Source organism: Mastacembelus armatus, chromosome 14 (assembly GCF_900324485.2).
Source record: "Mastacembelus armatus chromosome 14, fMasArm1.2, whole genome shotgun sequence".
In the NCBI taxonomy this organism is placed as follows: Eukaryota; Metazoa; Chordata; class Actinopteri; order Synbranchiformes; family Mastacembelidae; genus Mastacembelus; species Mastacembelus armatus.
Genome location: NC_046646.1, coordinates 14,970,824 through 14,984,987, shown reverse-complemented (window position 1 = coordinate 14,984,987; position 14,164 = coordinate 14,970,824). Strand labels below are relative to the sequence as shown.

Genomic DNA, 14,164 nt, shown 5'->3' with positions numbered 1-14,164 from the left:
TGTGTAAGTCAGTCAAACCCAGTCCTGGAGATCATCCATTGCTACAGGCTTCAATCACTTTCGGCAGCACTGATACAACTTCTTGCCTTCTTTTTTTGTGACACCATCCATGCATGTAAGCTGGTCTGAATTTCCTTTGAGGTAAGGCTTGGATTAAAGGCCAACACCATGCACTCAACCCCACTAAAGGATTTTATTATCACTGCAGGTTTTTGTCAGCATTCCTACTCCTGAAAGAGATTGTGCCACAACACTGCTTCTCAAAGACAGCCAAAATAGCATAACAAAGCAGCCATACAGGGATAACAAATAAAATATTCTGTTGGATCTCCATCTTTACAAAATAGCAGAATTCTGTTTTGTTTTTTTTTTTCTCTTCAAACATTTGTCTCTTAGCAGCTACAGGTCTGCTGAACAAAAGCTGAACATCAGACTCTAGTGGTATACATTTTTGAAAAAATCATTCTGTGTTGGTTCAGTAGAAATGAACACATTTGGAACAATGTCTTTTAATGCACATTACTGTTACTTTTATTTAAATAACTGTGATTCACAAATTATATTAAATTTCAATTATAAAAGTCCTGCAGATACTTTCGGACATTGTTTACTGTTCTCTTGTCTCTGGTGGGCAATCCTTATGTACTATACAGGATATGTGAAAGCTTCCAGAAGTGTTGTCTAGCACTAACCAGCTTCCCAAGTGGGCGTAGAAAGTGCTGTGCCAAGAAGGTGGCACAACAGAATTTGTCTGCACATTCTTGCAAAGTAAATGGCGAGTCTGCTTGCAGATCATGCATTTAGGTGTTGGTTTATAACTAGTTATGGTACACAATATTACACCTGCTGAGCATCTGTGTGTTTACATTGTCATTTATGAGTCTGTTAGCATATTAACATTTGCATTTAGCTCAAAGTACAGCTGTGTGTACATACATTGTTTTAGTTGGTGCTGTCTTCAGTCGTGGTAACCATTAACATGGGATAAGGGATTTAAGGGATTAATTAGGCAGTCACTTAAAATGATCCAGACCTTAACCTTGGAGGTAACAGGCCAAAAAATGCTTATATATGAATCATTTATAGAGTAGTTATACGAGTCTTTTGAAGGGTACCTCTGACCTGTGTTGTTGGAATGACTTTTTGCGCTTTACTGTTACACTCTGTCCAGCATCATCACATGTGAGTCAGGAGTATATAGTGATGGCTTCCAGCAGCTAGTATTTGAAATCTGAGTGCAAGATGAGGGGTAGAAGAGAAGCATATTTAAGTATTGATTGATAGCCATGAGCTCCCACTGACTTTCTGACTTTGGCCAACTCTGACTGGTTAAAAGGCTGAGACTGACTGAGATATTTTACAACAGAATACCTTTGTACTGCTGCCAGGTTGTTCAATGATTCTGGGTCACAGAACCCCTTGATAGGATTTCTCCACATTGAGATTTTGTTTTGGAGCATATTTCCTTCCATTATCTACTGCTTATCCTGTTACATCCAAGGTCGTGGGGGCGTAGGGCTGGAGCCAATCCCAGCAAACATTGGGTGAGAGTTGGGGTTTGCCCTGGACAGATCAGCAAGGCTGTCACAGAGGAGCATATTTCCACAAAATGTATTAGAAAAAAAAGTTACATGCTGTAGCTTTGAATTTGTTTTATGGAAATGAGTAGAGTCAGTGAGGAAAGTAACCGTACACTATGAAAGGTTTACGTAAAGAACTCCTCTTTGAATACAACCTTGACCAGGGAATGTGCTACAGTCTGTTTACTGCTTGCATGCATGTAAACGTAGCCATTGTCTCTGGCTTCTTTTCCAGGATTAGCCCCTCATATCCTTGGCACAGTTCCTTCACCCAGGGCTGTCTGCTGTGTACACAGATCTACACAAAGCCCCTGATGTCATTTCACTGATACCATTCTGTCTCACAACACTAGGATAAACACAGTCTCTTCTGTTGTTGTTATCAATATGCCAAGAGCAGGAGAGACACAGGACTTGACTTAGGGAGTTCCAGTTTTATCAGCACTTTGCATTCCTGGGACCTTGATGAGATTTTTTGTTTTGAAACACTTAAAAACATTTTCCTTTCTGTGTTTTGCTGATAATTCATGTAAATATATTTTTCATAATGAACATGTTACTGTCAGTCACTTACTTTGACCCTTTTTCTGTTAAAGTCAAGAGGGTGCATTGTGTAATACAAAATGATCCTCACTTGTCTTGTGTCAGGTTGAAAATATCATTCAACATGAGCACACACATAAGCAAACCAGGCTTCTGGCCACTTTTCACAACCACAATCATAAATCTGAGGGAGGGCGTTGAATAATCACGCGTGAGAGAAGAAAGGGCAGTCTGGTGGATGGAGAGAGACTCCACTGAGCTTTTTTTCTAAACATTGTCCCCATTAACAGGACTGATGTGCATCTCTGCAACAAGCTGCAAACTCATTTGGCCTTGGGAGCCATAGAGAGTCCTCAATGTGTTAGGATAAGTCACTCCTGAGACCACTAAAAGTCATTATTAGAAGGTGTTTATCGAGCTAGCCATGGCCTAGATACAGCTTAATATCCTGAGAACAGTTATAGCCCATAATTATATTACATTTTGGATGAAGACCGGCCGTGATTGGATAAATGATGAATAGCTCCATCAAAAAAAAAAAAAAAATTGCAAGGTTTCTTAGGAGATAATGGACCATTGGCTTATTTCTGCAAGGAGCTGGAGCATTTGCTTTCCTCCTCATGACTGTACTGTATTGTTGTGTTTCTTGGAAGCATAAACGAAATTCATTACATGGGCAAAGGTTTATATTACATGAAAACTACCACACAACAAGAACTACCCACCTTTATCAGGTTTAAATTAAACAATATTTAACATTGGAGCAATGGAACATTAGTGTGTGCAATATTAAAAGCAGCTTCAGATATTTGTGCCAGAAGTGTGTTATTTCCAGACAATACCTCAGTATAACTAATTAATTACAACTGCTGTTCCGCTGCAAACCCATTAATGAATTTAAAAAATATATGAATTCATGATTTAGTTCAATTTCACTGCCTTTCACTGCTTTGTCAAATTTAATTATGGTAAAATGATGTTAGTTTGAGTGCTGAGTTTAAACTAATAAAAATATATTACACAAATTTCTATCTCACCTCTAGTATTCAGAAGAGTCTTGTTAGTGATTTTAGTTCTAGGTAGTGCATACCCTGTCATGGTTGGTTAGTTATGTGGTTTTTTCAGGCTAATTCTGTGATTTATTGACACTATCACACAGCCGGGGTTCACATAAGCTTACCAGTTACAATTGAGTAAGCCATAAATTCACAGTTTAAAGTCTAAACCAGTTAATATCCCCATGGCAGCATGATGCAATATAGTGGATATTGCATCATGCTGACACTTTGGACAGAAGACAAAATTTTATGCAGTACTACCACAGTATACACACAGAGAGAGAGAGAGAGAGAGAAGAATTAGTCATGGCGCAGCAACCGAGATGTGCTGTTATGGGAAGTAGAACACATTGGTACAGCATATGTAACAAAACTGGTGCTTTTGTGTATCAACCTGCAATGACACTTTTCAACCTGAGTCAAGTCATCCACTGTCAGCTTGTGCTGCCTTTCAGATGGCTCGACAATACTCAGTGGACCTATAAATCTTTCTCTAGTACTTACTTAGTTTTTATGGTCTTTGCTTTTAGCTACAGGATATTCTCAAGCGATCATCGGAGTGATGTTCCCAGTGAACCCTTCCTAGTCAAATAGGGGCAGTGGTAGAGTTCACGTGTTCTGTGTGTATGCATGTGGGCGTGTGTGCGCACCTGATACTGCTCACACTGTGGGGACTGAAACTTGTTTGTCACATGGAGGGCGACATGGCCTTAGTTTCCACAGTTGAAAACGCTGAATTTTGTGATGATAACTTGGTTTAAGGTTAAGGTGAGATTAGATTATTGTTGACGTTAGGGTGAGTCTCCAGGAAATAACTATAAGTTGATGTAAATCCCCCATGAGGAATGAACTACAGGCAACTGCACACCGTGTTTGCCTATTATACCAAGAGAGCCTGTGAAAAATGAATGGGTGTAGAAAAGCTCATTTAAAAACCCAAGTCCAACAACATTCTTAGCAATGATGAATGGACAGTTTTAAAGTCTGTATAGATTCCCTAAGTCACCATTATTTAATTTTTATTGTTGTATTCTACTTTGATTGTTTGCCCAAAACTAATCAACTATATCTTCCCTGACACTGAAATCTACTGTCAATAAGACAGCAAGCCTGCCCCAAACCATACTGCTTCTGATTTAAAGAAACTTTTTTCTAATTTTCATTGGTAACATTATTGCATTGTTCTTCCCGCCTCCAGTAATTGAGGAAGTCATAATCTATGTATCAATAGTTGTTGGTCATAAATGAATTTAGATTTTATGTATTTAGATTGTCTTACATATTTGATGAGGAGGTCAAGGTTGTTTAGTATTAATGGACTCTGTGGGGGCCTGGAATCATCAGTGTTGCATCTATTCTCATGATATATTACAGTCAATCCCTTCACTCTTATGTAAATCAAAACTTAATCTTGGTTTTAATGGGGCCTACCATCAATTTCATTACATATTGTAACATAAAATGATCTCAGTGTCATCAGGGCTCTCAGTTTGGTTTGGTTGGTTGGCCATTGGTGTCAAAATTGGAAAGATACTGTAGGAGTCATCATATCTTGGATCACATTTTAGTGATGAGAACTGATAACAGCAAAAGCATCAGTGCTGAAGTCAAAGTTTACATAACAGTAATTATAACATTGAATTTATTAATTTAATTTTCAACTTTATTTGACCTCTTAGGCATTATCTTTTTTTCCTTCTGCGTTTTTAATGGCTCTGCTGTCGTTATAAAGCAAAATACTTTTTGACATTTGGAAAAAGACTTAATAAATCTTAGGACAAGTCACTCTGTATGTAAGCAGTGTAGCACACTACCCGAGAGGCAAAAGATTTAACTGACATTTTTAAATAGGTTCAATGAATCGGTTCGTTGGGACTTTAATTACATTCACTCTTTAACCAAGAGTGTTGTGGGGAATGGAAGTGGATCTTGACAAGCCAGTGTGCTCTTATGACACCCTACCCACATAGCCCCGCTGTATTTCTGAATGCCCCTCTATCTGCAGGTAGCACAGGCATACCAGTGAAATCACTAATGCTTAATTAACAGATTAGAAGATCCAATTAGGAGATCTCCTCTGTCTCAAATCAAGCCTTTGTCAACATGTCCTATGAAAATGAGATACTCCACGTTCCCACTTAAGGCAGGCATCTCTCCCCTTGCCAAAATGACCACACTGTTTATTGACTGTCACATGCTTTGTTTTGCCCTGTGGACACCATGGTTTTGAAGCCAGTTTTTGATTAATCATTTATATTTCAAGCACATTTCAAAGAGAGACTGGGCATTGGTTTATTGTTGAGATAAGTCTAGACGGCACAGGCATTATATGAAAACAAACAGCTGGATTCTGCACATATTTGGTTGTTTCACATCATCTGGAATTAGCTTTTTAAAAAAGATAAGAAATATTTGAGCAACAGAAACAAATATAATGGTAAAAGAAGAGAGTTATGATTGTGAATACATGTATATATGCATTCAGGAAAGCATATATGATGAATGTAAAGTCATTATGCAACACATAACTTTATTATACAACCTTTAATCTAATCTCTAACTTTTTTTTAAATGATAGTGTAGTATTTGATTCATAGCTGCTTAACATACAGTAGCTACTAAAGTACTATCATATAACCACAAACATCTTCTGCACATTTCATTTTTTCTCATGATGTCCAAATACTACCAGCAGTTTCATTCTTAGATCTTTCACAAAATGGGCTATAGCAACAAAGCAAAGGGGGTGCTTTAATAATTCATTTGGCCTCATCAATACAACACAACAGCTTCATGGTGCTTAAACAGAAATTCTCCAGTTGTCTTGAGTTATTTTATAGGAACTGTTCTATCTGCCCAATATACATTAGTTTTGACTGCCCACCCTTTCTTGCATATAAATGATATTCTTGAAAACAGGTAATATTTGTACTGCCCACAATTTTTACAGCCCTGATCTGTAACTTGATCATAAAATCTGTCTCTGGACCTCATCCAACAAACTAGCTGTTTATGCTTTCACGATGTATTAACAGAATTAATGTCACTTCTCCATCATACATTACCAGCCCACTGCTGTCATGTTTCTGGCATGATGAATGAAAGCCAAATATAAAATTAATATTATTATATATTATATTAATATTCTTATTAGCTCTGTTTTCGTCTCTACCAACATTTAGAAGGAAACAGGTCTCATCACACAGTGTACAGGTCTTTAGCTGATTAGGTTTCTGTCTGCTGTTCAAGTAACATTCAGTCAGTTTATCACAGTTTGCTTGCTGAACATTGCTGCTGTTTTGCTCCTCAAAACCTGGTTGATGAGAGTCCAAACCAAAACAATTGAGAAAAAATATACAAAAATCTAAAGACAGCTGTGTAGTGTAGTGCTAAGTGTCAGATGGTTTGGCACTTTGAGCAAAAACACTCATTTGAGCTGTGGTCACGAAATTAAGGGCCACCTGCCTCTTTCATATAATTTTCTAAATGGCTCTAGCTATTTTGGATAGTAGATGTCAATTTAGACTTAGTGTAACTTTAACATCTTTTTGTTTTGTAATATCCACTGCTGCTGTTAAAATAGTATAATGTGGGTCTTATGTGTGGTTTTTATTTGTTACAGAAGTGACTTTTAAGGAAAGACAATAACTAAAATTTCTTTGAATGTGCACTCCATTGATTGTTAAAACAATGATTCATGCAATCTGATGTTTGACTCCACATGTGAAATAATAACACAAATGTACTGAGTTTCACTTGGTGACAGTAATTGCTCATGAGGGATGTTCACTGATATGACATGCAAATTGTTTTCTGCGGTATCATTGAGACTGAGTGCTTCCAGACAATGACAGCATACACAGACAGTACTTTGAGCTTGCAAACAGGACTCATTAAATATGGATCCCAGGCAAGCCCTTTTTTATTTTTGAATTTGGTTATGGCAGAAATGGTTAGTTTTACCATTTGACAAAAAACTCTTATTATTGCTGTGATGTAAGCGCTCCTCAGAGTTTAAGATCAAACAGGTTGAGAATTCTGGAAGAGTTTTGTGATGATTGAGTCATATCCTTATTTTTAAATTTCATTTAAAAAAATACATCAAATGCATTTTTAAGATGATTTTGTTGCAATCAAACTAGAGTAAGAAAGGGGGATGCCAGGAAACCAGGCATAAAGCTAAACCCACACTACATTAAAATGACACCACAGAATACTCCTATGACAACCCTGAATAATAATTCTACTTGCTTAGAGGTAGAGCATATTAGATGCCTTTAGGATTTGATGAAGTGTTTGTATATGAGCAGAGATTCTCCTTTTGTTGTTTTCTCTATTTTCTGTCATGTTTATAGAACAGAAACAAGATAGATGATTTGTTTCTTGAACATGTCATACTGTTTCCTGACACATGAATTATGAATCCAGCATACCTATACTCCAAATGCTGCAAAATGAAATGACAAAACATACATATTAACAACTGAATAAAGCTATGATGTAACTGCTGGATTCATTGAAATGTACTGTTGAGATCTTAGCTTTTAATAAGTATATTATGTTGTCATTGCTAATAATAGGCAAAGCAATAAAAGTGAGATCAGGATTGTATTTACTCAGAATTATACTTTAAATTACAATCAGCAAACTCTATGTGAACAAACCTTTGGATTTTGTTGACCCTGGATCTTTTTGTCTCGCTCCACCTTATACCAAAATAGTTATACCACATAAATCAGGCTGAAATTGTTATATAACCATGCACAGTATGTAAGAGAGAGAGATCTTTATTGTCACTATATGTGTACAATGAAACTCTAGTGGAACAACTTCCTGGTGCCTTCATAATAAGTACAAATACACAAATCCCTATGCACAAATCCAATATACAGATGCTAATGTTTAATTTATAGACACGTTTCATACACCAAAGGCTTTGCTACTATGTAATACACTGCAATACACACTGTATACACAGTATACACTAAATAGTACAATACAGTGAAAACCACAGGCGGACACACAAGACCACAGATGAGCATAAGGGTAAACAGTAAAGCAGGAAGTGACCAGTTCTGAGGTGGTGTAGTTGAAATATTGCCCTGTGGTAGATAGGATGTTAAACAATGAAGTATTTCACTGAAAGACAATATGTGCGAAGGGGAGACATGCTTCCTCATTCATGCACATGTTCCGCCCTCTATCATACTGAACATGGGAGCACAGCAGGGCTTTGTGCTGAGCCCCCAACCTTAACACTTAAAGATTCCTAGTCTTAAAGCAAGCTGGGTGGATGATGGATAATTCATGCTCATGGTCGAATAAGAGCAAGTTTCTAGTGAGGCCTGAGGCTTCCATCTATTGCCACTAAGAGGCCAGGCTATTTATTTAATGTATAGGCTGACCACTATAAGACTTTAAAAAGCTGCTTGACTTTGTCAAGTTTACACAGGTGAACCCACAGGGCAGAGTTTATTGTTTTATGTAGCAGCATGTGATGTGATGAGAAGATTGATGTGCTGTGGAGAATCTGATTTTCTTGTCCCTACTGCCATCATAAACAAATATAAACAGGGAAAGTTTTATGCTGTATAGGCCATCAAGAACGATTAGCTGCAACAATCCAAGCACTTCCTACCACCCTGACCACACCACACACACACTCTTCCCCCAAAGCCAAAGTCCACATTAACATCGTAATAAGAAAGTGTGTTAAAGCACAGCTTTAGCAGCCTGACAAGAGCGAATTGGATGTCAGAAGGATTCCTGCTCAGTTTAATTGAATCTGCCCAGCACTAAAAAAGAAAATCTTAAGTCAAAATAACCTATTAGATCTATCAGGTAATGTTTTGTTGAGTTTGACAGGTAGCACTGCACTGCCCCCCACCACCCTCCCTCCTTGATTCCTGTAGGTGGGGTAATGCAGGAGTGTGGGGGTGGGCGGTAACTGATGTTATCCATCGTGTTTCTCTCTCTGTTTCTGTTATTTGTTAATAAATTGCGGTCTGCTCTTTCTGTTTCCTGGAGCTCACTCAGCAAATCCCCTTGAGTGTAGAATTAGGCTGGAGAAGCATGTGGAGGGGTTTTAGTGCATTACTACCACTAATGGATGGTGGGGGCTGAAGGTCTGTTCCACGTGAACTGATTGCTAAGAACTTGCTGTTGTTCATTGAGCTGACTTCATTTTTTCTGGCATTCCATATTTTCCGTAAACTAAGTTTTTAAAAAAGACATTAGCTCAGAAGTGAAGGTTAAGTATATGGTATAATGCTATTGAAATAAGCTAAAAGCATGAAAATGCATATATAATGTATTGTATACATTATATTAGGTACTAAAGTGCTTTGCAGAATTAACTTCATGTTGCATCTTAGTGCAACATTTAGGATTTAGCTTTACTATCCCCACCCTGTCCTACTCACTTTCTATTGCATAGTGTGGGCTGTTGGTAAAATAATTTGCTCCTTCTTTGTGCCATTAAGGGCCAACCACATCCACAAATGCATATTAACTTTGGGCTGTCATGGATCCCTCGACACCTGATCAATAGCTTTCACATGGTATTAGAGCTGGAGCATCAGCGTTTGTTGTTTTTTTTTTTTTTTTTTTTTTTTTACTTAATGCCTACTTTGGATGTTAAAAACCTTATCAGCTATTTCCACTCAGTAAGCAATTTGTGAAAGTTTAGTTGTGTGCATTCTTGGGTAAGAGCCCTTTGTACAGATTTCTTGTAAGATCTTTTTTTTTCTAGGCCTTGACTCTAAGGGTGATGCAAACTTAATTTTGACAAACTAATTCTTAAGGAAGATGGCAACTTTTTTCTCTGCTCAGTTGAATCAATTCCTGATTTCAATCCAAGCTGTTTGTTATAGCAATTTTGTAGTTAAATTATCGACCCGACAAAAAAGAGCCAAACTAGTCCCAGGAGAATACTTTTGTGGTACAATGTAGTATTGCAAACAATAATATTTATTTAATTTTCATACTTTTATTTTGAAGAAGTGAATGCAACACACAACAATACCGAAGATCAAGAACTCAACTTTTTAATTAAAACAAGCAATGAGGAGATACAAAGATCAGACATCAACAGTGGGAACTACTCAGTGAGAGAAGAAAATCCCATAGCAGGTCCACCAAACCAGACATTTGGGTTTTGGCAACAGGGTGATTATTTCTAGGATAGTAGAGTTTGAAGCACACGAGAAGCATTTATGACAGTAGACTAGGCAGCTCTAGATTGACTGTGGGTTAAAGTTACAGTATGTGGGTTAGGCCCCAGGCAACACTAAAGTCCACCATGCAAGCCATATGGTCAGTTAGTTCTGTTCATGGCAACAATATGTTTCAATGTAGCTCCAATTATATGCCATACATTAAGTATAATCTGTACCACATTTAAATGTCAGACATCCCTATAGGGATTTGGTGGCTGATTGCTATTCCCACGGTGTAACACTGAATGCTGATGAGTGTGTTCACAGTACAATATGTTTTTTCTTTACTTTCAGATTCACGAGCTGGTGAAGGTGCACCCAGAACAGTGGACCATGCAGTGATTGGAGGAGTGGTGGCCGTGGTCGTCTTTGCCATGCTCTGTCTACTCATTGTACTGGGGCGCTACTTTGCAAGACACAAAGGTAGTACACTTGTAAATGCATACTTTTATCCAATACTAGCACATTCATGTGTTTCACTGATTACAGCTGCATCCAGTGAGATTATTATGTATGGCTTCTTCTTCATATTATTGGGGCAGAGTAGTTAGAACCACCAGCCATGCCAAGCTGACAGAAAAACATGATTTCTCAGAAACACAGACAACCTAAAATAATTCTAACAGATGGCCATAACATAAAACTGTATGACATTATATGGAATATGTCTGAGCTCATGACCTGAGAAATATTTCAGTCAAAAAAACGGTTTCATCTAACAAAACAAGGTTTATCATGTATAACCTTTTTACTTTTGTTTCCATAAAAACCTCTTTTTACATCCTTTGATAAATGCTATACAAATAATGGAAAGATTGCTATTAAGGCCATGGCTTCCTAATGATTTTTCATGCTGCCATGCATAGTTGTAGTTAACTATCTTGTATGCTGGCCTCATAAAGCAGACGAAATTATAATCTCTCTAATGAATGTCACTCTTTCATACTGTATTTCTGTGTTAAATACATTCATCACCTCCAAGTGCAAATACTGAGGCAATGTAAAGGCGTAGAAGAGATGTATTCTTATTTCATAGTGATAACTGCTGTCACCATTTCTCCTCCTTTATTACAAGTCTGAATGTTCAGCGTGACATGATGTGTTTTGTCTCTTGACGAATCTCACTCAAGAACTGAAATGTGTCTTATATGAAAAAAAAAACCATAAAACCCCTGTACTGTGCAGTAGTTTTTATGCCTGCTACACAGTTTACCCACGCAGTTCATTATTTGTAATCAGCCTCACCTTCTCAGCCACCTAACATTGGCATGACTTCTATTACTGTCTGTCAACAACTCCTTAGACCTGCCAAAGTTTAGCTAGTTTTTTTGTCTCTGTGTGTCTTTGGTGTTGTAAAAGCAGGCTTATCTGTGTCCAGTGAGGTAAAAATTAGCCACTCGGCCGTCAGATGTGTGGTTAAAAAGACACATCTATTACAGTCCAGTGATTAGAAGCTTTGCAGGATGACAACCAAGACTCCACAATACACAGTGAGAAACCATGTGCCAACATAACTATGCCATTCATTAAGTGGCTGATTCCCCTACTATCTGCCCACAGGTGTAGCTAAAAGCCCAGATCTCTTAAAGTGGCAGTACTTGGCAGCCAGGATAAATTAAATTATTCTTAAATTATGAATTCTTAATAAGAAAATGATATATTGAGATGTGAGACTGAAGCTGTAATTCAGATCGTCCAATGAAAAATCACATCGCATTTCGGTATATGAGGGCAACTTTTAACTACTTCTGCCAGAAATGTTCGATAATAACTCAGCTTTTTCTGACACGTTCCTGGTCATCATGCTTGTGTTATGGCACCAATGAACACCATGTTCTGTCTACTCAGGCAGCAGATATGTTTTTATTTTTTCCACGTCTGAACGAGAACATCCTCGTTTGTTCGAGGATCTCGCCTTCGTTATGAAACTCTGCAGTGACAGGATGTGAATAAATCTTATAAATTAGATTTGAAGTGGATTGCTAGATCCTCTTTTTTTTTTTTTTTTTGCTGAACTTGACAAGGTTAATATGAAGGTGTAAGCCATGTTCTCTCACACACTCAAGATCATTTCTAAACCCTGATTTTTATGTGCCAATCTTGAAAAAGTGGGAAAATGAAGTGTAATCTGAATAATACAGCTTGCTGGTGTTAGATCTGTGTAAACGGCCACAGGGTGGAAGATTTGCATAATTAGGTACTGTGGGGTGTTAGGGCATATTTTAATCTTTTCTATCATCTAAGCAGCAGGCTCTTATCCAGTCCGTGACACTGTCCTTCATCCCTTCCTCCTCAGGTACCTACTTCACACATGAAGCCAAAGGAGCAGACGATGCAGCGGACGCAGACACAGCCATCATCAACGCAGAGGGTGGCCACACCAACTCGGATGAAAAGAAAGAGTACTACATCTAATCAAAACAGGACCCCTCACTCAAGTGTTCCCTTTGGAACACCAAGGTGTTTTTTGGGCTAGGGGAAGGGTAGAGGGGGGTTGATGGAGGGATTTGAGTTGGTTCAGGATCATTTTTAGTGAGAGTAGAGGGGTCAAGGAGTAGAAGAGAAATAGAGTTTTAAAGAAAGGCCTGGTTTTAAGCCGTTGTTTAGTCTAGTCTGCAGATGTAGATGGAATGTTTTGTGTGTAAAAAATAAAATAAAATCAAAAAAGGAGAAAGAATTGGGAGGGTTTGGGTTTTTGGTAAACGGAGAAGGGGGACAGGTGGGGGGTGGGAGGGTGTGCCAGACATTGCCAGAAATCACTGTAGAGAGCTTCACATTTTGACACCTCCCTAACTGCTGGTACGAATTTCATTTAGTTCAACCATTTGCAGAAAATTCTGTGCCTTGTTCTGAATTTTTTTTTTTTTTTTTTTTGTTCTAGCTGTACTTTGGATTTGTGTTGATCCTCATTTGCATAACCACATTTGCACCCTTTTTCCCGTTACCTCTTTCCAACTCGTAATTATCAGTGTGCTGTTGGCTTTTGTATGAGGGTAAAACTCCACAGTCACTTTATTCATTTTCTTAAATGTGTCTACACACATGCATCCACTCCTGCATAATAAAAACTCTCTCCAATATACTGTGATTTCTCTCAAGCCATTACTTTCCCCTGAAGTTTTGACAGCTCCAAAAATGCATGGAATGCTTTACATATCATTGTACAAAGGACATAAGCAAAGAAACAGGTTTGATGTACTGTATATGCCTTCCCTTGCCCCTTCCTGAACACAACCACATTCAAAGTATAACCAAAAGGAAAGTATGATAGAAATTATAAAGTTAAATTCCCATTCCAATTGTTTTAAAACCCTTAAAAAAACTCTGTCAAGTTGCCTCAGTAATAAAAGGCTTTTGAAAAAATACTTGATATTAATTTTGGCCAACCAGTAGCCAAAAGACACTGGTGTACTGTACATAACCTTACCCCAGCCAAACTCCAAACTTAAATACATTCATGTTACTTTTAGAAATACTGAACCTGCTCCAAACATGAAAAAAGTCATTGCAGTCCAGGTTTTCCCATCGGCAAATTCATGTTATACAGTATCATACACACACAATCCAATGTAAATCAAGCCAATGGAATCACAGCTGTATTGTACACTAATCCTTACTAAGAAATATTTTTTACAACTTACTAGAATTACAATGGAGTACCTTTGTGGATTTTATTGTATCATGCCCATTGTGAGTTTTGTTAAATTGTAAAACCAGCAAATGTTCGGGAAAGTAAATGTCTTCAAACTTTAACGCTCTGAGAGAT

At 37.8% G+C, this 14,164-nt stretch overlaps 1 protein-coding gene across 3 annotated transcripts in view; it reads left to right on the top strand.

Moving 5' to 3' along the window:
• The window catches only part of cadm1a (cell adhesion molecule 1a), a 309,318-nt gene extending 295,435 nt beyond the window's left edge, over nucleotides 1–13,883 (top strand). For all 3 annotated transcript variants that reach the window (XM_026328921.1, XM_026328919.1, XM_026328920.1), the window contains 2 exons: nucleotides 10,693–10,821; nucleotides 12,695–13,883. In XM_026328921.1, coding sequence (XP_026184706.1) covers nucleotides 10,693–10,821; nucleotides 12,695–12,813 — 248 coding nt within the window. In that variant the 3' untranslated portion in view covers nucleotides 12,814–13,883. The remainder of the gene's footprint in view (nucleotides 1–10,692; nucleotides 10,822–12,694) is intronic.
• The last annotated feature ends 281 nt before the right edge of the window (nucleotides 13,884–14,164 follow it).